General features: G+C 47.8%; 1 protein-coding gene and 3 non-coding genes across 19 annotated transcripts in view; 3 read left to right on the plus strand and 1 right to left on the minus strand.

Annotated features, from left to right (window-relative positions):
• Positions 1–2,837: 2,837 nt before the first annotated feature.
• The window catches only part of LOC147007451 (triple functional domain protein-like), a 48,463-nt gene continuing 27,184 nt past the window's right edge, over positions 2,838–24,116 (minus strand). For 8 of the 16 annotated variants that reach the window (XM_085867129.1, XM_085867126.1, XM_085867122.1 and 5 more), the window contains 5 exons: positions 10,944–11,124; positions 9,485–10,188; positions 8,096–8,352; positions 3,204–3,327; positions 2,933–3,086 (listed from right to left, as the gene is read on the minus strand). In XM_085867129.1, coding sequence (XP_085723255.1) covers positions 2,988–3,086; positions 3,204–3,327; positions 8,096–8,352; positions 9,485–9,652 — 648 coding nt within the window. In that variant the 5' untranslated portion in view covers positions 9,653–10,188; positions 10,944–11,124 and the 3' untranslated portion in view covers positions 2,933–2,987. The other 8 variants (XR_015054174.1, XR_015054172.1, XR_015054173.1 and 5 more) reach the window with 5 other exon arrangements.
• LOC147007452 (18S ribosomal RNA) lies at positions 18,927–20,906 on the plus strand. Its single transcript, XR_015054178.1, has one exon. It is a non-coding gene; the product is annotated as an 18S ribosomal RNA (ribosomal RNA).
• On the plus strand, positions 21,308–21,462 carry LOC147007453 (5.8S ribosomal RNA). The gene has a single exon (XR_015054177.1). It is a non-coding gene; the product is annotated as a 5.8S ribosomal RNA (ribosomal RNA).
• The window catches only part of LOC147007454 (28S ribosomal RNA), a 5,267-nt gene continuing 3,115 nt past the window's right edge, over positions 21,965–24,116 (plus strand). The window contains exon 1 of the ribosomal RNA XR_015054179.1: positions 21,965–24,116. This exon is cut by the window's right edge and continues 3,115 nt beyond it. This is a non-coding gene — a ribosomal RNA (28S ribosomal RNA).

Raw genomic sequence — 24,116 nt, forward strand, 5'->3', positions numbered from 1 at the left:
TTTATCTTGCAGAGTCCATCGATCCTGGGCCATGGTGTAGTGTAAAATTTAAAAGTAAAGGTTAAGATTGTACATGGTATTGCTTGCCCCCTGCATGTTTGTCTTAGCGCCGGTAATTTATTTAAGTCATCTGTATGAGTGGGTTTGTTTAGTTAGTTACTCAGCCTGTAGGTTATTTATTTTTGGGACACGAATACACTAAATGTCGCACTCAGGGATCCGAAGGTAAATCGTACTAGGGGAAACTTACACATGATGGCACACGAAAATTCGACGCCTCGGGACGAGTCTGTAAAAAGGGGAGGGGGTAGTGTTACGGCTGTGGAAATTCGCAGAAGACCATGCAGGTTCTTAGTTAGTTAGGCCGATAAGTCCGTGTTCAGTTAGATTTCCCCACCGTTGTTGAATGGGATTTATTCGTGTCACAGGGCTGTGATCCTTTGAGATAGTGTATTTATTTTCCCATCGTTATTTTGGACCAACCACAACGCCAACCACGCCACCATCACCACAACCAAGTCACCACCACCAACGTCATTCTCGACCGCCGCTTCGCGGCAGTCTCCACACGCCAAACCACGGCCCTCTTCGTAAATGTGAACCGTCTCGACGAAGCGAAGGAAACCAGAGGAGTTCCGATGGCACACGGATTTTCCCGCCTGATTCACCCTGGACCTGTGCCAATTCTGATTCTCTTGCCCCCCGTGAGGCGCACGGGCAGGGGGGGGCGAGAGGGCATGCCCCTTTTCTGGAAGGTTCCCACAGGTTCTGTAAGGAGGCCGGGGCGAGAGCGGAGGGGCGTGGCGTGAGCAATAGAAGGGCATGCAGGACACCAGGTCTGGCAGCTCGTGGCTTTTCTCGTCGGCTTGGAGTTCGTGAGCTTGTGGGTGTTTTTCAGCAGCTCGTGTGGTTTGCTCGTGAGTGGATTTCTTTGTGGTGGCTGCTCGTTGAGCTCGTGAGCTCGTGGTTTTTCTTCTTCGTGGTGGCAGATCGACTTCTTCGTGGCTGCTCGACTTCTTCGTGGCACACGGACCAGGGATGCAGACGGGAGGCGCCGCTTTGCCAGCACTGTCGCGCAAGCCTGCGCATCCGTGTGGAGAGCGCCGGAGAGAGCTCGCCCACCATCACACCACGAGGGTGCAGGTAACCGGCAACGGTCTCCTAGGATTCGTTCGGTCTGCCAAGTCCCACGCCATAAAGGCCCACTGGCCCAGTCTGACCCCCCTGTCTATGGGGGTGGTCTTTTCCTTTTCTTTTGCTTTCGATTGAATGTTGGTGGTGCCGTATCAATAAGTAAAACTGTTAAGTGGCTGTACATAAATTGCTTATCGTCGGTTGTAGTGCTTTCGCTTTATTTGCTTACATACCTGCATGATTGACTGTATATGTGTATTGAAATAAATGTGTTTGTGTGAATGTTACCCGTTCGTCGTTTTTTTCTTTTCCCCCATTGGAACGCCATATTACAGCTCAGAAAGTTAGTTGCGTTTAAAATACCCGTTAAATAGAATCCGATCCGGCGAGGTCGGGCGATAATACCCGCTCGGTTATCACTGCAGAACGGAACGAACCGCCTGGGCGGTTCGTGCCCCAGCCGACTTGCGCCGAGGTACTGTCTCCCTGTTAGCTATCCGCGCGGGTGCTTAGGTATATCGAGATTCGGCGATTGACCCTATCCTGCGCGGGTAGAAAATTGGCAAGGCCGTGTTGGGGTTGAAGACCCACCCGTGACAGGGTTCCGGCGATGCTCCGGAAGATCATGACTGAATTGTCCGTCCGGTGGGCGAGCTGCTATTAGTGGAAAGCGGCAGTTAGCACGCCGGCGGGCGCGAATTATATATATATATATATATATATATATATATATACATATACATATACATATACATATATACATATACATATACATATATACATATACATATACATATATACATATATATATATATATATATATATATATGTATATATATATATATATGTATATATATATATATATATATATATATATATATATATATATATATATATATATATATATATATACATACACAGATATATATATATATATATAGATATATATACATATATATACATATATATACATACACAGATATATATATATATATATATACATATATATACATATATATATATATATATATACATATATATACATATATATATACATATATATATACATATATATAAATATATATATATATAAATATATATAAATATATATACAGATAGATATATATTGTTTTTGGCCCTATCTCTCAAGAATGAAAAGTCACTAGAAAAATTCTTAAATCTGGATCCGGATTCTGGTCTTCACCAAAATTTAGCATTGCTGTCCTTGGCAAGTCACCAACACACAAAAAAAAATAATTGTCAAAGATTGTTTGAAAACTGGCCAAAAATCGTGTGACAAACAGAAAAAGAGACAGACAGACAAACGATACAGACCAACATACTTGGTGAAAAATTTTTTCGCCAAGTAACAAACAGAGTAACAACTGAGTACTTCCTTCCTTCGGCACCCGGCGATGACATCATGCATCGCCTGGATATGGAATTGGGAAGGAGCGATGCACAATACCATAATGTGGAAGGAATATAACTTTATGAAAACAAATGAATTGCCATCATGAACACAACAAATTGATTCTTAACAACTTGTCCATTTTTTGTAAAAACCGGTCCGCACTACAACTTATACAAAATAAAATAATATTTACCTTGCAATGAATGCGAGAGAAAAAAACATCCAAAACAGGAAAATGCAAAAAACAAACAAAAAAAAACCGGTAAGGATAATAACATTAAAGGGTGAAAGCAGGAAGGTGAGATTAAAGTACCTCCACTTTAGTGTTAAGAAGCAAGTCATCAGACTCGGACTCCGGGGAGCGTGGTGACTCCTGGCCGGAGGGAGGCGTGTGGAAAGGAAATAAAATAAAAATCGGCGCCGAAGTAAGAAATGCCCATCAGGAGGGAAAGTCAAGATTAGAATCACCAGAAAAGGACCTTGGCTCGAAAGGCCTTGAGATGAAAGAGATTTTAAAAAGCTGCATGCCGATTATCTCCTGCATCATTCAAGAAGGATAATTCTTTGGTTTAGTCAGTGGAATAATAATAATAAGATATGTTCTTTTTGAATCAAATAAGAGTGAAAAAGGACTCCTTTGTTCCCCCTGTATTACCTTAACCATGACATTGCGACCACCTTTATTTGGGCTCTCCTCTTGGGGTGTCTGCTTGCTCTCTCGCTCCCTGCTGCTCCGGCGGCGGAGGCGGAATGCTGCGTGCCACGAAGAAGACTTCCTGCTTCAGAAAAGAAGAGACGTTCAGGTGAATAAATGAACAGCTGTCTGAATGTTAACCTCTCATTTACTCAAAACCAGTTTTGCGAAATATAAATGCATGAGACTCATCCCATGAAAAAACACTGACTTGCTCAAAGCAATGCCATATTTTTCTTGCGTTTGCTCGACCAAGTTACAAATACCAGAGGAGCCATACCGGCAGAAATGACGCAGGTTATGTGATTTGAACCTGGGATCTCATATTATGATTGATTTGTTCATATGGGAAAGCCAACAAAAGGCCAACTCAAAGTTGTGAGGTCTTCATATTACTTTTCCACGACAGTTCGGCTTTTTCGGAAAGAGTACTGTCGTGTGAACATCTCAAATATCGAGAAGCACCTCCACTGCCAGGATAGACTATGTGTGCTTTCTTTTCGATCACGTTATGATGCGAGTGAATATAATTTGGTTTTGCATGAAACCCTCCATATTTGCGAGGGTTATGATGCTGGAAAACCTTGTGAATGCAGAATTTACGTACATGGACACATTCATTTAATGGGGAAAAAGGTGGTTAGATTCCTGGGTCAGACTGAACATGGTGGGGAGGGGGGAGGGGGGGAGAATAGTAAATGTTGAAGAAGAAATATTAAAATAAATAAATTACAATATCTAGAACAGTGTGTTCGATTTACATTTGATTATTTTGATGATGCGATGATGGTATTGGTGGTGTTGGAGGGGAACACAGAAGGATGAATCATGCCCACTGCCCATGCCAATGAATCATGCCCATGAATCAAAGTGAGGTCGCACTTTCACTTTTAGTCAGCCGACGGAACTTATTCACTTTTTCTCTCAAACCAATCTCTTTCTTCTGCCTCTTTCTGGCAGACCCACCTTCCCTCCGCATCGTATGTTCAGAGGCCACGATTAACGGGAATTACAAAGTTCATGATAACGAATTGAGAAGCGTAGCTCACCGGCCGGGACAAGAGCCCTTAACGGTTGGGAGAGGATGGGCCTCAGAAACGGCAAGGTTGCGGTTTTCCAGAGGGCATAAAGGTGGGTGCATCGGGTGGAAGGAAGCACAGGAGATGCCGATAACCATCCAGAAGAAGGCTACATCTCAAATCTGCCAAGCTGCCAACCAAGCCCATACCTCTCCTCCACCCATTGAGCCTCACGCTGTGTTCCACCTGCAGCAAGGATGCTCCCTTAGCAATTTACATTGGTTCCTGTTGTGTCCTGCCAGGCATGCTGGGGTATTTTCCTGTCCTGTGATTTCCGATGTCTTTCTCCTGCCGTATGAGTGAAGGCCTTTAAGATTAGGTAGTTAAGGCTCCCTTTCGGCGTTTGATCCATGGGTGTGTATGATTGGTAAGGGAAAGAGTTTTTTTTCCTCGCATTATTTGCGATTGCTCCTTCTTTATGTTCCCCCCGACCCCACCCCCAGCTTGTACTATTCTTTGCAATACATTTTAAACCTGACTTGGTCTTTAGGTGAATTCTGTTTGTCCTGATGTCTTCAGCTGGTGGTTTAAGTAAATCTGTTTAAATCGATTGGCTGTTGGAGAAGATCGGGTCACATGACCAAGGTTTGCTCGGCCTTACTGGATCGGCCATGTAGTCACCTATCGGCGTAGCACTTGACTGGCTCTATGGTTCCAACGGGTATGGTAGTGGAGATCAAAGGACTTGGAGTTGTGGACTCACGTGACTGCTGCGGTCATTTTAACACGACTCGCAGGATTCATACCAGACTACCGGAGTGACCAGCTGACCGTATTAACAATGTTTGTTGAAGTGAAAAGGCTCATTTGTCAATACATTTTGAAGTCATCTGCACTCTAGTCAGGTGAGCTTATGCAATTGAGCAGTATCTGTAGCTGAGTGAGTCAGTGAATGAGTGAGTGAGTGAGTAAATGAGTCATTCAGTCCGTAAACACTTCAGTCATTATCGCTTGAACCAAACACACAAATTTAATGAAACTTGGCCACAAGCTTCATGTCTGATCCCTAACAAAGGCTTATTGACCGCATTAAAATCTGCCCTCATCGAGGGAGTTTATGGGGGGGGTTAACCCTCCCCCCCAAATAGGTATTTGTTCTCTTCTCCAAAACTACACACACAATTTTGATGAAACTTGACCACAACCTTCATCACCCATGATGTACCAAAGTGTATTGACCGCATCAAAATCTGCGCTCATTCAGGGGTCCACGAGAGGGCTTTTGACCCCCCAAAATAAGTGCTTGCTCTCTTCCCTGAAACTACACATAGTTTCAAAAAAAACTTGACCACAATCTTCATCAACCATGATTTACCTAACTTTGTTCACGGTATCAAAAAATTCAGGGTCGAAGGAGGTCTGCGGGGCGTTTGAGTGACTGTTGCTCTTGATCCAGGTGAGCTTCAGGACAGGCGGTGCTATTCTTTTTTGTGTCCTCAAGAGTACCTCTTGCTGAGAGACTCAACATCATGATCAATATAAAATTCTCTTGAATGAGTGTGCATGCTGAGAAAGCAATCTCTTGGCAATATGATGGGTGGTTTGCCATTGCCTTCCCAATTAGTGCAGGAATTTGGAATTTGTTCAGGGTGCCGGCGATAACTTGCCGACTCTTCGTGAGAGGAAATGTGTGATCTTTAACGACCACCAACAACTAGGGCTGGCAGATGGGTCTTTCGGATTAACGCCCTTCCAATGGACGGTGCACACATTCATGCCTCGCCCAACTTGCAAAACACCAGGATGATAGGTGGGTTGAGATTCAAACCATAGCTCAACAGCTGAAAGATGAGTGTGCATGGTACCTTAGGCTATCCTGGCAGCCAACGCTGAGAGACTACGGATATGATTATCGGCATTCATTGGAAGGAATGAAGAGAAAGACCATTCTGAACAAAATGATGGTTCCAATAGTTTTCAGGTTCTCCTCGGCAAGCAACTTCCATGAAGTGCCAATCTAATTGGGAAAAGAAACACATTTGTTTATCGATCTTATCAACAATGTTGGCTGTTTCACACCTCCTTCCTTATTTGCCACATCCTTTCTGGAGTTATTTCATTACTACTGAATTATTGCATGCAGAATCCAACTTGAAATATAATTACTTTAAAATCATTCCTGATTCCTCTTCTCGGCTTTCATTCTTCCCTGCACATCCTTTGCCAGCCTTTGTCAGTCCTTCAGAAATTGACAACTTCCATATGACTAACATCTATTTTCATCTTTCTGCGTCCCACCATGATTAGATTAGGGGAGAGTGGGGCAAGATGATCCCTGGGGCATGATGATCACCCCCACTCACGACCCCAATTAAGCTCGCATTGGACAGTGGTGCCACTCAACGATAGATCGATTAACTACAATTCCACTGTGGCGAGAAAACATCATTACAATGACGAGAAAAAACGCTGCGTTTGTTTTATCAGAAAAACATCATTTTCTTCCTGAAAAAGAAAATTTTCGAATCATCGGTGAATACGTATTATCTCTATGAATAAGTGTAGTAGGAATGGTATCTGTATAGAGGTAGATCCGTAGCTTATATGCCCATATTGCGTGTATGTTTTGCCTTGCTCATTGCTGTAATTTATGAATGCCAGACGATTTTGTAAAAATGGCAGCGTTGGGGCAGGATGATCGTTGGGTTGTGGGGAAAGTTGATCAGGTGATCAGATGACAAAAATGGTGTTATTAAAGGAGACTTTGCAATTACAAAAATAGATGGGGAAAAAGCACGATCAATTCTGTAAATAGCGCGTGTAGAGGCAATCGACGACGATGGATATGACGGAGTCTTTCTCCGCAAAGTACCTTCTCATATGAACTTCGATCGACCTACGTTCATCGTGGACGAGACAGATTGTGGGACTTTTTCCAAGGAGGACATCGTTAAAAAACTACCTCCACCCGAATTTTGAAAGGGAAGCCAGAGAAAAATCAAAGCAACTGGTATTCAAAATTGATCTCAGTCAGTGGGAGTTGCGAATTTAGACATTACGACTGGAACACAAAGATAAATGACATGAAAATGGACGTTCGTATCAGGTTGTGTACGGGACAATGTTTTGGAAATATTATTTGGTATCCCAGATGGATATATATATATATATATATATATATATATATATATATATATATATATATATATATATATATATATATATATATATAATTATTTTCTGTTCATTAAAATTCTAACACATCGCTTATTTAGACTGTCCTCATGTTTCCTGAGGACCATGATCATCTTTCCCCATGGTGATGATCGACTTGCCCCAGGGGTGGGGCAAGTTGAGCATTTCAACCACAAATTTTGAATTGTCTTTTATAGACATTCAATGATCTCTAACATTCTCGAAATTGGGCAGTTACTTGGGGCTTGAGATGGACTAACGAATGGCAATTGAATGGTGTTTGGCTGGCAAATCATCTGACGGCAAAACGGACAAAACCAAAAAGGGACCATCTTGCCCCACTCTCCCCTACTTTGCAAGGGTTGTTCACTTGGACATCACGTATGACAACATTTTGCTTGCGTCGGTGTGAAGCTGTCAAACCACCTCTCTCCACATATACAAAACAGACGAAAGATGGAGTGATATCTGTGGGGCATATATCCTTGGGTGAGTGTATTTAACTTGTGTCATGATGTTGATCAATTCACAAACTTTTTCTTCAAATTAAACCAGCTATTTTGGCAGGAAAATAGATTTAATTTCATGTGAGGAGGGTGGGTAGGGAAGGAGAGGAAGAGGCAATTACAGCCCGCTCACCTCATGTTTGTGTCGTAAGTGTCCCGGTTTGTAACTGGTGTTCCTGCATGGCCCAGCACGTAGCCTGGAATCCAACCCTCAGCAGCAGGACAATCGGGAGTGGCCGCACGAAATACAAGGAACATGTTTTGTTGATTGGTCGCGAGGACTTGCACCACATCGCCCTGGGCCACACTGATCTCGTCCTCACGCACAGCCAAGTATTCCTGGGTGACCAGCATGCAGGTCGGGCTTCTAGTGGTGTCTTCCCCTTGGGACTATGTGGTCACATGTACGAACACAAAAATACATCCATCACAACATTAAAATAGAACAAAAAGTACGATTTCAGGAACTAAGTTTGTTTCCGTTTATGTTTATTTTTTTTGTACATCGGAGCTTATGCAGATACCACATCCAGTGCAAAGACAATAGGAGACAAATGAACTTCAAGGACATGTAGTACACAATGGACAAATATGCATGATATATGGAAGTTGAACCTGGGTTCCTTGCATCATGAGCCACAGATTTAGATGGGAAAACTATAACTGGCCAACTCAAATTTATGAAGACTAATACACCGGCTCCTTATGGCAGCATAGCATTATGCATCCAATAAAGTTCACAATTGTGGCGTTGTGTTATTTAAAACTGTAATCATACACGTTTTTGGTTTACAATTTTATTTTTTTAACCTTCCTGTAGGGGTGCCACACAAAAAGGTATGGTAAGCTATATCTATACACCTTAACACAGCGCTTGTCCAAGGAGGAAAATCCCCTTGGAGAGAGGTGATATTATTAGTATTTACATTGTTTTGTAACGACATTAATTTTATGCTCGTATAATTGTTGTTGTTATTACTTTTGTTATTAGAAGCTGCTTTGGAAAAACACCACGATTAGCTATGTATACACCTTAACACGGTGTTTGTCCACGGCGTCAAGCACCCTTGAGTATGGGGGCAAATAAAGTTGCTACAACCTCTGTTGTGTGACCTTTAACCCCCCTGACAAGTTTGGTTGAGATTGGATAAGTAATGACTGAATGCATCATGGTCAGACAGACAGATACCAAATGGCGTATTTTTTTTTTTTATAAGATTCATGCATGGATAGTTTTTTCATTAACAAAATCTTTAGTTCATTCTGAGACTGACACTTTGGTCATACTTTGCAGACGAAATTAACACAATGAGCGACGGTGCCACATCAAGGTGCAACAAAGGCATATTGTGTGGCCTTTTGATCTGACAAACGACGGAGAAAGATTAGCTTTTCTCAACTTCTGAAAGATAAGCTGAGGAAGGTATGAAATGTAACTAATATGAAGTGATAATTAATTAAACTGCAGGTTTTGACATTGAAGCTAACTGAGAAATAAAAAATAAACTCCCCAGAAACACACCTCAGTACTCAGTGACGATTGCTGAGAGTGGTCACTTATCGTGGAGCAGTTACTAAGATGGTCAGAATCGCGACCAATGGTATGCTTGCGAAGGTGCCGTGGAAGTGAATCGTTGTCACTCAGTGGGCCAAACGAGCCATGCCGATTGGCAGGTGACGCAGGGTCCATACTCCAGAAACACCCCTTTGAGTTGGGGCTTGGAGGAGGAAAGGGATGGTCCCAGGAATGAGATCCAGAAGATCCCAGAGAGGCTTCGCGAGGAAGGTGGGATGCAGATGAAAAAGCCTGATGCAGTGGAGAACCTATGGGTGGTGATCCATATGCTGACACTGTCACCTTGTCTGCAGATGTGGCCTCCCTATTTCTGCTGGTAGCCAACAGCTTGCATTCACAATCTTGCACAGATTCCTTCAAAATAGTTGGTTCGGTGCTAATGGGCACCTCGGTTATGCCAGGTGCTGCCGGTGGTTAACCCAGTTGGAAGGGTTTCACTTGGAGTATCGCCGGTTCCCAACTGGCTGAAGCAAGTTTTGGAGAATTCAGCAAGATTTGTGGATCATCTGAGCTCAATGGGCTTAGGCAGTCCTCACTGACAGAAGCTGAAGAACGGTAACCAGTTCCTGGAGAAGGCTCGCGCTGACCCACAGTGGTAGAGTTGAACAGTCCACTCTGAATACGCTGGTATTCAATGGGGGAAGTCAATGCTGAAGGGTATGCATAGGATTGGGGTAACCAAAAAAATGGCAGAGGTTATCTTATTATTATAGCAGGTGCGTCTGTGACAACAAAGACACCATGTACAAATAAATGCAAGTCACATCTCCGACAAAAAGCACAATTAAAAAAAAAATGCATGTTATTAAATTTTAAAAAAGACATTATAGGTAAGGGGTGGGGGTGGGGGAGGGTGAGATCAATAAATTCAACAACACCTTAAGGCAAGGTGGTCCCCCAGCAAAGGCAGTGGCAGCAGAGGGGGTGGACAGGCTTAAATGGGATTTGTATAGGTAGCTATAGATGTATTGGAGACAGAGGGATATGGGGATATTGGTTTGTGTGGATGGAGATAGAAGGATGGTAGGAAGCTTTTGTGTGTATGGATAATGATACTGGGGTTGGTTAGCGCAGGCATGATGTGCCGAATGGCCTCCTCCCACATCAAAGTTCCTTGTGCAAGATCAACCTGCCTTGCATTGAATTCCTCATCTTACATGATATCTTTCCACATGATGATAGTCGGAAAAGAGGGAAGCAAGTTTTGCCACTGAATATAGAACAGCTGACGTGAGTGATTATTTCCAAGTTGAGGGACAGTCAAAGCCAAAGGGATTAAAGTATTCTGTATAAAAGCATTTTTCATCAAATTGAGAACAGCTCATTAACAAAACATGGATTCTGGGCCTGACATCTTCACTGGCGAATAATCTATGATCTCGATATTTGACTAGCAATTCCTCACCGTTGAGGAAGTTTTGCTGCGTCTCGAGCATTTCTCCGATCTCCTGCGCCCATGCTCGCCGGGTTTCTGAGCACGAAGCTTGCAGCACGTAACGCTCCTGAAGTCCTTGTTCACCACGCACAGTCACGGCCATCTTGCAAGGAACTCCCTCCACATTCTCTTGCAACCCCAACTGGCTCATCTGCAAGGAAGGAAATCTTAACTCCAGGTGCAGTCCAGCTGGAGGCAGGGATGTTAGTTACACCATTGTACAATTAATTAAAAGTTAAAGAACAGCAGCAATCTTTCCCATATAAACCCACTTATAATCAATATAAACATTATAAACACACTCTTGAGGTAAACAAATATAGACACTTTATACACACACTCTTGACGTAAACAAATATAGACACATAAAACACACACTTTGCGTTCAACAAATATAGACACTTTATACACACCCTCTTGAGTGAAACAAATCTCAACACTTTATACACACACTCTTGTGTGAAACAAATATAGACACTTCATACAAACACTTATGAGGTAAACAAATATAGACAATTTATACAAACACTCTTGAGTTAAATAAATATCGACACTTTATGCACACACTCTTGACGTAAACAAATCTCGACACATTATACACACACTCTTGAGTAAAACAAATTTTGACACTTGATACACACACTCTTGAAGTAAACAAATATATACACTTTATATAAACACTCTTGAAGTAAACAAATATAGACACTTTATACAAACACTCTTGAGATAAATAAATATAGACGCTTTACACAAACACTCTTGAGGTCAACAAATATAGACACTTTATACACACACTCTTGACGTAAACAAATAGAGACACATTATACACACACTCTTGAGGGAAACAAATATAGACACTTTATACAAACACTCTTGAATTAAAGGAATATAGACACATGAAACACACACTTTTGCGTTCAACAAATATAGACACTTTATACACACACTCTTGAGTGAAACAAATCTCAACACTTTATACACACACTCTTGAGTTAAACAAATATAGACACTTCATACAAACACTTATGAGGTAAACAAATATAGACAACTTATACAAACACTCTTGAGTTAAACAAATATCGACACTTTATGCGCACACTCTTGACGTAAACAAATAGAGACACATTATACACACAGTCTTGAGTTAAGCAAATACAGCCACTTTATACACACACACACACACACACACACACACACACACACACACACACACACACACACACACACACACACACACACACACACACACACACTTGAGATTTATAAATATAGACACTTCAGACAAACACTTATGAGGTAAACAAATTTCGACACTTTATACAAACACTCGTGAGATAAACAAATATAGATGCTTTAAACAAACACTCTTGAGGTCAACAAATATACACACTTAATGCAAACACATATGAGGTGAACAAATATAGACAATTTATACAAACACTCTTGAGTTAAACAAAGATGCACACTTCATGCAAACACATATGAGGTAAACAAATATAGACAATTTATACAAAGACTCTTGAGTTCAACAAAGATGCACACTTCATACAAACACATATGAGGTCAACAAATATCGACAATTTTTACAAACACTCTTGAGTTAAAGAAATTTTGACACTTTATACACACACTCTTGACGTAAACAAATAGAGACACATTATACAAACACTCTTGAGGAAAACAAATATTAACATTTTATGCACACACTCTTGAGGAAAACAAATATAGACACTTTATGCACACACTCTTGAGGAAAACAAATATAGACACTTTTAACACACACTCTTGAGTTAAACAAATATTGACACTTTATACACACACTCTTGAAGTAAACAAAGAAAGACACTTTATACAAACACTCTTGAGTAAAACAAATATAGACACTTTATACACACACTCTTGAGTTAAACAAATCTCGACACATTATACACACACTCTTGAGTTAAACAAATTTTGACACTTTATACACACACTCTTGAAATAAACAAATATAGACACATTATACAAACACTCTTGAGATAAACAAATATAGACGCTTTACACAAACACTCTTGAGGTCAACAAATATAGACACTTTATACAAACACTCTTGAGTTAAACAAATATAGACACTTTATACACACACTCTTGACGTAAACAAATAGACACATTATAAACACACTCTTGAGGTAAACAAATATAGACACTTTATACACACACTCTTGAATAAAGGAATATAGACACATGAAATACACACTTTTGCGTTCAACAAATATAGACACTTAATACACACACTCTTGAGTGAAACAAATCTCAACACTTTATACAAACACTTATGAGGTAAACAAATATAGACAACTTATACAAACACTCTTGAGTTTAACAAATATCGACACTTTATGCACACACTCTTGATGTAAACAAATAGAGACACATTATACACACAGTCTTGAGTTAAGCAAATACAGACACTTTATACACACATACACACACACACACACACACACACACACACACACACACACACACACACACACACACACACACACACACACACACACACACACACTTGAGATTTATAAATATAGACACTTCAGACAAACACTTATGAGGTAAACAAATTTCGACACTTTATACAAACACTCGTGAGATAAACAAATATAGATGCTTTATACAAACACTCTTGAGGTCAACAAATATACACACTTAATGCAAACACATATGAGGAAAACAAATATAGACAATTTATACAAAGACTCTTGAGTTCAACAAAGATGCACACTTCATACAAACACATATGAGGTCAACAAATATCGACAATTTTTACAAACACTCTTGAGTTAAAGAAATTTTGACACTTTATACACACACTCTTGACGTAAACAAATAGAGACACATTATACAAACACTCTTGAGGTAAACACATATTAACACTTTATGCACACACTCTTGAGGTAAACAAATATAGACACTTTTAACACACACTCTTGAGGTAAACAAATATTGACATATTAAACACACACTCTTGAGTGAAACAAATGCGGACACTTTTTCCACACACCTACTTGAGTTTATCAAATATAGACACTTCAAACAAACACTGATGAGGTCAACAAATATAAACACTTTATACAAACACTCATGAGATAAACAAATATAGACACATTATACACACACTCTTGAATTAAACAAATATAGACACATGATACACACACTTTTGAGTTCAACAAATATAGGCACTTTATTCCCACACCCTTGAGTTAAACAAATATAGACACATTAAACACACTCTTGAGTGTACCCAACGGCATACTCGTTATGGATTTAGTAGTGTTGCGTGTGATCAGATCATAAAGCAGACTTTAAACAGGGATGGCAAGACCAGTGGAGGCATCATTGGTTACACTCAGAAAAGCACAGCTGTGAAGAAGTGGATCCTGTCCCAACCAGCACGTGCGGAAATCGCAAGGAAATGTGATTCCATGGCGGCTATCCACAACGAGCCCCGAACGAGAAAGGATTTGGATGTGTCGAGATCGAAGAAGAACGAAGCAGTGGTGGTACAAGTGATGGACACAGTACTTCAAATGATTAACCCTTTCTCCGGCGCTCACCTTGAACTCGTCAATATTAGTTCAGATGTCATCACACCGCCAGCCACTTCCGCGGACTTGATGAACGCGTATGTCAAGGGAGAGAATGCTGTCGTGCAATTCATGCGTGATCGGCTTCTCTCGGGTGAGGTCCCATCCTTCAGTCCGAATTCGAAGGCCAAATTGGCAACTTTCTTGAAGGCATGAGGAAAGTCGGCGACTCCCCACCAGCAGACGCCGAAGGTTGAAATTGCGAATGAACGTCGTCTTTTCACACGACTGCTGTCGATTGGCGAGAAAAGCAATGCAACACTCCACGATCTGTTCGCATACCCACTGGCGAACATATCTTTCCCCGCTGGCATCCGGTGATGTTTCGATCGCTAAGACGGACAAAGCCAAACTCCACAACCATATAATGAAACTGTGGCCCGATTGCGGTGTGGACGCTCGGCCTATCCAAGGTGCAACAATTGTGGATGGAATGGCCGTTATTCAGGCGATAAAGGCTGGTTCACTGCATAACACTTTCGGCAAACTGGAAGAGATGGTGACAAACATCGTAGTGGCCAAAGCACGACATAACCAAGCTTCGAGACTGGACCTGGTTTTTGATACTTACCCAAGTATCAGCATCAAGTGCCTGGAGCACGTCAGACAAGCGGGCAGGGCGGGCGATCTTCAGGTACGAACCATCTACAGACGTGATCGAGCCCTTCCAAAACAGTGGGCCAATTATCTCCTGAGCGGCGCCAACAAGGAGGCGTCGATAGAGTTCTTCGTCGAATCGTGGACGAGAAACATGTCTCCATCAAAACTGGGTGACATGTTGTCGTACGTCAGTCATGCCAGCAAATGTGAGAAAATCAAGGCGTCGAATGGTGTCCTGACTGTGTCGTCAGTACCTGAACTTGAATGTGACCATGAGGAAGCTGACACGAAGCTCCTCCTACTGGCGCTCACGAGGCACAGAATGGAGAGTCAGTGCGCATCGAGAGTTTCGACACCGATGTGTTTGTGTGGGCATTGGCTCACTCGAAGTCGATTCGGGCGCGAAATTTCCATCTGGTCACAGGAAGTCCCAAGGACATTACCGTCGTTGACATTAGGAAGCTGAGTAATGCCCTGGAAAGTTCTTTCTGCGATGCGTTGATAGGTTTGCACAATTTCACAGGAAGTGATACCACCAGTGCATTCCATGGGAAGGGCAAAACAAGGCCATTCGACTCTATGATGAAGGGTCCCCATCTCATCACCTGTTTCGGCAGCATTGGTCGAGAATTCACGCTACATCAGAATATCATTCACGACCTGGAACAATTCGTCTGCGCCATGTACAATCAGCCAACCATGAAGAGTGTGGATGAGGCTCGCTACAAGCTATTCTGCAGCCAGTCGCTGGGAGAACAGAAGTTGCCGCCTTCAAGCGTCGCTCTGATGCTGCATTGCAAAAGAGTGAACTATCAGTATGCGATCCACCACCGCGTGATGGAGAGGTTTTTCGAAGCCCCTTCTCCAACATTTCACGGATGGATGGAACGCAAAGGAGCACTGATTGTTCACTGGCTGAACAAACCATCAGCGCAGAAGGAACTGTTAGAGGCGACGAAATGTAATTGCAAGAAGACGAAATGTGAGACCAACCAGTGTTCTTGCCGGTCAAAAGGAGTGTCCTGCGCAGAGTGCTGTGGGTGTCAAAACTGCGTCAACGATGAACAGACCCGTACAGAAATGGAACTTATGGATGATGAAAGCAGAACTGACGATGTTTCCGACGACGAACTGTGAATGCGGGTGTCACACTGCTTTTGCTGTGGTAATCTACTACACAGTAGTATTCAGATCGGTTAGCATGTAATAGTGGACTTGAGTTTTGTAATAGCATCAGTTAAGAGCAAAGTTCAGCAACCGCTTCAGAGGAATAAATACTGGAGTTCTAAAACAGTAATCTTCTTGTGGCGGTTCTACTTTTCATCAGGCTGAGTCGCGCAGTGTCTTTGTCTTTGATTTAATCCGTAATAGCCAATGTAACTCTCTTTAATAGGCGCTGTAACTGTCTTTAATTGTCAATGTAACTACCTTTAATAGCCAGTGTGGCTGCCTTTTAAGCAAAAAGTTGCCTTGGTCAACTCGAAGGCCTGTCTGGTCGTTCCAGACGTTTTCGGCCGGTAAAAATATGTAACTGCTTCGGTTTACGACCTTTGATTATAAACATCTTTAATAACAGTGAATATGGCTCTGTATAAACATATTTTATCATTTTAAGACCTCACAAGAATTTTCTTTGACGTACATATCAGTCTATCCTTGATTCTTCATTTCTGTGTCGAAATCGTGCTTTAATGTTCGGTGTATCTTTAATTGCCAAAAATGACAAAATGTGTCACATCCTCGACGTGGAAACAAGTGGATTTGGACTCAGTGTCTAAAATTATTTAAGTATGCTAAATTTCATCCAGATTGGTGATCTGCACAACGAAAATCATTTTCTGAAGGTAATAGCGAGTACCTCCACATGGTCTATTCGGGTTATTGTTGGGGCTGTTAAGGTTAGCATTAGGGTGTAAGTGTGAAAGTGTGTGTGTGTGTGTGTGTGTGTGAGTGTGTGTGTGTGTGTGTGTGTGTGTGTGTGTGTGTGTGTGTGTGTGTGTGTGTGTGTGTGTGTGTGTGTGTGTGTTGCCAAATCGGTTTGCAGTGTTCAAAAGGTGTTAAGTTTTCATCCAAGTTTTCCAAGTGTTGAAATATTTTCAAACACTCGACCGTCACGCTCTCGATACTGTGTGACGTTCGCGCAACCGCTTAATCTGTTCACCACGATGACGCCAACCACGATCGTCCGTCGTGTGCACATTAGTGAGGGAGATGCAAGACGCACGAGTGTGGACGTGCATGCTTGAGTGGTGCAACAGCTCGTTGAGCGAAGGAAAACGGCGGCGTGATGCGATGTGTGATTTGTGAAGCGTTCGATATCTGCGATATCTGCGATATCTTCGATATCTGCGAAAGCCGCACCCACGAGAAAGAGGGAAAGTGCCGTAAACGGGTGGCTTCGTTGGCTTCGTTTTCTTTCCCATCATGGGTCCCATGGGCCATGATCTTGCTCTTCGGAGCGTCCGTCGCATGCTTGGGCGGATGCGTGCGCGCACGCAGGTTTCGATGGCGTTTGCGTTTCGGTCACCACGTCTTGTGACGAGGTTCGCCACTCGTGCGGGTTGTCACGGTCCTCGAACGTACCCGTTGGGAGTTCGGGGGTCGGCGAGCGTTTGTTCGTCGTCGACGCGATTCACTGGCGATGTCGCTGCTGCTCTTCGTCCGGAGTCCCTCCGTTGCTATTTGTCGGTCGGGTCTTCTCCGTGTATGGGGCAGCTGCTGTCACGGTCCTTTTCGTCGTGAGCGAGCTTGTGTGCCGAGTGGCTCCGTGCCGCTTTCACGACATTCTTTGCCCGACGTGTCCGAGCAGTTTTACCGGCGGTCGTGCACTCGGCCGACGGTCGGATCCCCGTCCGTGTCACGGGGCCTTCGCCGGCGAGTGTAACGAACCAAGGGTCACGTGAAAGTAAGCGGTCGCCCGGAGGTTGGAGGTTCGACGGTCTCCTGTCCGTGTCCGCTCGTTCCTCGGGTGGCCGACGTATGCAGTTGCGTGTTTTTTTTTTTGGGCGACGAGCTCTTTGGTCGCTCACCGTGGATTTGGTGGCGCGTCGCCACGTATGATGGACGTGAGCCTAGCGAGGTGGCCGCGACGGTCTTTCGCCCACTTGCGAAGCCGGGCGTGCTGCCCCGGGTCGGACCCGGTGGTGTCTTCGGCCCGGCCGGCGCCGGTGCGTCGGACTGTTTCTTGTTCCGAATCGGCGCCTCCCGGGCACTCGGGTCTGACTCTGTCTGACCGCTTTCCTTCCGCCGAGCGCGCCGGTGTGTGAGGTTGCGGTTGCGACATGGGTTTTCGGCTGGCCGACGTCGTCGACGTTCTGCTGCCGTTAACGCGCCGTCGGAGCGGTGACTCTCTTCCTCTGACCGGTGCAGCGATCGAGAGGCGCGCGAGAGATGCGTACCAAGTACGGAACGAACGTTGAACGTTGTTCGTGGCGTGAGGTTGTCGCCGGGGCGATACGAAGGACGAAGTACGAAGTCCAAGTGCGGGACAAGAGGGACGAGGCAGACGAGCCCTCGGGAGCGATGTCGTGCGAGCGAGAGGGAAACGAGTCGGCATGGCACAACACGACACAACGGTGCAACGGTGCAACAAAGGTGGCGGGGTTCCGCCGCGGCGCGTGGTCGCGCGGTTCTCCCGGTGCTCCCCGGCCCGGCACGTGCGACGTGCGACGCGCCACGCGGCGCGTGACGGTCGGCGTGCCGTGGTCTTTACGGCGGCTCCTCACGCCGCTCCCTGGTTGATCCTGCCAGCCGCATATGCTTGTCTCAAAGACTAAGCCATGCATGTCTAAGTGCGAACGGAAGGACCCGTTGAGACTGCGAATGGCTCATTAAATCAGTTATGGTCTCTTTGAGCGCTCGGAAGTTACTCGGATAACTGTGGCAATTCTAGAGCTAATACATGCAAACGAGCGCCGGTCCCCACGGGTGAAGGTTCCCTGACGTCGTGGGGAGGCGCGCATTTATCAGCACCAAAAACCGACGCGGTGCCCGCCCACCTTCCCTTCCTTTCCCCTTCGTGGGGTGAGGTCCTTCGGGGGCCCTTCCTTCGGGGAGGGTTCGGGGCTCGGCGTGGGCCCGTCCACGGGATGGTGACTCTGGATAAACCATGGCAGATCGCTCGGCCTCCGCGCCGGCGACGTTTCATTCGAATGTCTGCCCTATCAACTTTCGATGGCAGGCTTCGCGCCTGCCATGGTGGCTACGGGTGACGGGGAATCAGGGTTCGATTCCGGAGAGGGAGCCTGAGAAACGGCTACCACATCCAAGGAAGGCAGCAGGCGCGCAAATTACCCACTCCCGACACGGTGAGGTAGTGACGAAAAATACCGATGCAGGCCTCGGTCGAGGCGCTGCTATCGGAATGGGTGCACCTTAAACCCATGTGCGAGGATCCATTGGAGGGCAAGTCTGGTGCCAGCAGCCGCGGTAATTCCAGCTCCAACAGCGTAAGCGAACGCTGTTGCAGTTAAAAAGCTCGTATTTGGAAATCACGCCGGGGCTCGCGGGGGGGACGTGCCGTGAGGCGCGCTTCCTGTCCCCGCCCGTCCCCGGCGGCGAGACTGTCGGAGCCCTGCGGACGCTCTTGGATGAGTGTCCGTTGCGGGCCGGAAGCGTTTACCTTGAGGAAACTGGAGTGCTCAGAGCGGGTCGGTAGAGCCTGTACACCGCAGCTGGGAATAATGGAATAGGGCCTCGGTCCTATTTTGTTGGTTTTGCGGGACGGAGGTCATGATTGAGAGGGACTGCCGGGGGCATTCGTACTGCGCCGCGAGAGGTGAAATTCTGGGACCGGCGCAAGACGGACTAAAGCGAAAGCATTTGCCAAGAATGTTTTCCTTAATCAAGAACGAAGGTCGGAGGCTCGAAGGCGATCAGATACCGCCCTAGTTTCGACGGTAAACTATGCCGACCGGCGATCGGGCGGCGTCGAATGGCATGACCCGTCCGGCAGCCATGAGGGAAACCAGGAGTTTCTGGGTTCCGGGGGGTATGGTTGCAAAGCTGAAACTTAAAGGAATTGACGGAAGGGCACCACCAGGAGTGGAGCCTGCGGCTCAATTTGACTCAACACGGGAAAGCTCACCTGGGCCGGACACGAGAAGGATTGACAGACTGAGAGCTCTTTCACGATTCTGTGGGTGGTGGTGCATGGCCGTTCTTAGTTGGTGGAGCGATCCGTCTGGTTGATTCCGATAACGAGCGAGACTCCGACACGCTAACTAGTTCCGCGACCCCGGTGTGGCCGGCGGACTAACTTCTTAGAGGGACGAGCGGCTGCAAGCCGTGCGAGATGGAGCAATAACAGGTCTGTGATGCCCTTCGATGTCCGGGGCCGCACGCGCGCTACACTGGACGGGCCAGCGTGTACCTTGCCCTTCGCCGACAGGCTCGGGTAAACCGCTGAGCCCCGTCCGTGATGGGGACTGGGGCTTGAGACAGTGTCCCACGAACGAGGAATTCCCAGTAAGCGCGAGTCATCAGCTCGCGTTGATTAAGTCCCTGCCCTTTGTACACACCGCCCGTCGCTACTACCGATCGGACGGTTTGGTGAGATCCTCGGATCAGCCCCTGCACGGGCCGTCCGTGGCACTCGTTGTCGTCGTGTCGGCTCGTGCCGGTGCGCCGAAAAGATGAGCGAACTTGACTGTCTAGAGGAAGTAAAAGTCGTAACAAGGTTTCCGTAGGTGAACCTGCGGAAGGATCATTATCGGGACGAGCATGGCATAACGGCATGGCATGGTATGGTCGATGGTCGATGGTCAATGCGAGAGCACGGAGCACCCTCGGTCGAGACTGCCGAGGGTGCGGAAGACGCGATCGTCGACGCCGTGTCGGCGATGCGTCGGCGACGATTTTTTCCGTGGATGTGGCTTCGCCGCGGTGTCGAAGAGCGGTCGTCGTCGTCTGCGCTGCTGCACAGCTGCGCGGCGGCGAGGCCTTCTTTTCTTTCTCGCCGCACCGCGGTCGAGGTGATGCGCCCGTCGGGACGATTCGTTCGTCGAGGGAAGGCGAAGGCGAGGCCGATGTTGCGATGAAGGTTTGTCCCACTGACGGAAGACGAGGCGCGCAGCTTCGTCGTCGGTGTTTAATGAAGCATCGTCTTGGAACGACTCACAGCGGTGGATCACTCGGCTCGTGCGTCGATGAAAACGCAGCCAACTGCGAGAACTGGTGTGAATTGCAGGATACACTGATCATCGATACGTTGAACGCACATTGCGGCCCCGGGCTACACACCCGGGGCCACGCCTGTCTGAGGGTCGCTCGATTATCGATCGGGAGCACGGGTGTCCTGGCCTTCCTTCGCGCTTCGCGCTTCGGTGGGCCGGGCCTCGCTACGCGCTTTGCGCTACGCGCTTTGCGTGGTTCCCGCGAATGGGAGTTCGAGGCCGCTCGACGGTCGCGGCTCTTCGAAATGCAGCACCGTTGTTGTTTTTGCGTTGTTTGGTCGTGCCGCCGCCGTGGCCGTGGCGTGGGTGCGGTCGTCGGTGGCCCTCGAGTGAGTGAGCCTGCTTCGACTTCGACTTCGATTTCGACTCGTTCGGCTTCGACATCGACTTCGACTTCGACTTCGTCGCGCGTGCGTGCACGGCTCCGTGTCGGTGTGGCGACCACGGCGTATCGAGAGAGGGAGAGAGAGAGCGCAGAGAGCCAGATCCGAGTCTCCGCGTCTCCCGTGTGAGTTGCGACGGGGACCGGTGGCCAGACACGGAGAGCGCGTCGCTCTCGCGGCGGCGTGCCTCTCCGGGAGCACTTCGATGTTTGCGACCTCAGATCAGACGTGACGACCCGCTTAATTTAAGCATATTACTAAGCGGAGGAAAAGAAACTAACGAGGATTCCCTCAGTAACGGCGAGTGAACAGGGAAAAGCCCAGCGCCGAATCCCCGCCCGCACTACGGGCGTGTGGAGTTGTGGCGTACAGGAGCTCGCACCTCCCGGTATCGCTCGGCGGTCCAAGTCCTTTCGATCGGGGCCTCCTCCATGGACGGTGGCAGGCCGGTGCGATGGCCCCCGACGTGCCGGGGTCGGGTCTCTTTGGAGTCGGGTTGCTTGGGAATGCAGCCTAAAGTGGGTGGTAAACTCCATCCAAGGCTAAATACGTGCACGAGGCCGATAGCCGACAAGTACCGTGAGGGAAAGTTGAAAAGAACTCTGAAGAGAGAGTTCAAGAGTTCGTGAAACCGTTGCGAGGTAAACGGGTGGGATCCGCGCGGTCCGCCCGGAGGAGTCAGCCGTGGCGTCGGTCGCCCGCCGTGGGTGTCGCGGTACCCGTCCCGCGCCCGGACGCCGTCGCGTCGACCGTCCCCTCGTGGGTCGGGTGCGCTTCGACGATCCCGGTCAACGTGTGGGCGGGCCTCGCCCCTCGGCGGACTCGTCCGCCGCCCGGTGCATTTTCTCCGCGTGCGGTGCGCCGCGACCGGTTCCGGAGGCGGCCAGGAGCGCCTGGGTTTTTCGACCGAGAGCTTTGCGATTTGTCGAGGCGCCGTGGCGGGGCCTGCGACCGGTGCTCTCCGCGTCGCGCCTTCGCGCGTCGTCGTGGGGAGGCACCGGGCCGCGCCCGTCGCGGGGCCTGGCGAGAGCGTTCGCTCGCCCCGGGACCGAGGGAAACTGGACGGAAAGAAAAGTCTGACGCCGCGCCGCGTGCGAGCGTGGTTTCGCGAAAGCGGCCGCGTCTCGTGCGTCCGGGGCGCCTCCGCCGCCCGCCGCTCCGTCGACTGGCGGCGAACTGTTCTCAGTGCGTCGTCGACCGCGGTGCGGCGCCGCGGTGCCGTGCGCCTCCGGCAGGGGCCGTTTCCGCGTCCGCGTGGCCGGCGCGCCGAGGGTTTCGTGCGTCGGTCGGGGCCCTTCGGGGGGGGTTCGGGTCCTCCGGGGCCCGTCCTCTCCCCGTGCGGGTTTCCCGGCCGCGCGCGCGTTTTCCTCGTGCGTGTCGTGTCGCGCGTTGGCGGTGCGGTCCCCGGCGCTCGGGGTCTGCGGCGAGGGTCGGAATCCCACCCGACCCGTCTTGAAACACGGACCAAGGAGTCTAACACGTGCGCGAGTCGAAGGGCTCGAAAGAAACCCCGGAGGCGCAATGAAAGTGTGCGGTGCGCGCGCGGCCGGGTTAAGGCGTCCCGTCCGCTCGGCGGCCGGGTCGGGCGGTGCGGGTGCTGGTGCGAGCGCGGTGCTCCTCGGGTCCGGTGGCTTCGTGCCTCCTCTCTCGGTGGGCACCCTCTCGCGTCTCGTCTCGCGCCGTTTCGGCCCGAACCGCCGGCAAGCGGTGAGGGCTCCCCTCGTGCTGGCGCGCGACACCGTCGGGCGGGATCCTCGCCGCCGTGGCAGGGGCGAGGCGCACCGCCGGCCCGTCCTGCGCTCTCCGTCCGGCGCGTGCCGGCGGAGGCGGACGGAGCCACAGCGTACTTGTTGGTACCCGAAAGATGGTGAGCTACGCCCGGGCAGGGCGAAGCCAGCGAACACCCTGGTGGAGGCCCGCAGCGGTTCTGACGTGCAAATCGATCGTACGACCCGGGCGTAGGGGCGAAAGACCAATCGAACCATCTAGTAGCTGGTTCCCTCCGAAGTTTCCCTCAGGATAGCTGGAGCTCTCGCTGGATGCGCAGTTTTATCCGGTAAAGCGACTGACGAGAGGCATTGGGGCCGAAACGGCTTCAACCTATTCTCAAACTTTGAATGGGTAAGACGCCCGGCTCGCAGCTTCGGAGCCGGGCGCGCGCGTCGCGCGCCGTGCGCGTGGCGCGTGGGCGAAGAATGCGAGCTGCCCAGTGGGCCACTTTTGGTAAGCAGAACTGGCGCTGCGGGATGAACCGAACGCCGGGTTAAGGCGCCGAACGCGAACGCTCATCGGAGCCCTGGCAAAAGGTGTTGGTTGGTCGAGACAGCAGGGCGGTGGCCATGGAAGTCGGAATCCGCTAAGGAG

This window comes from Eptatretus burgeri, unplaced genomic scaffold (assembly GCF_056783735.1).
Source record: "Eptatretus burgeri isolate ZD-2024b unplaced genomic scaffold, Ebu_testis_v1 Ebu_testis_scaffold_159, whole genome shotgun sequence".
Lineage (NCBI taxonomy): Eukaryota > Metazoa > Chordata > Myxini > Myxiniformes > Myxinidae > Eptatretus > Eptatretus burgeri.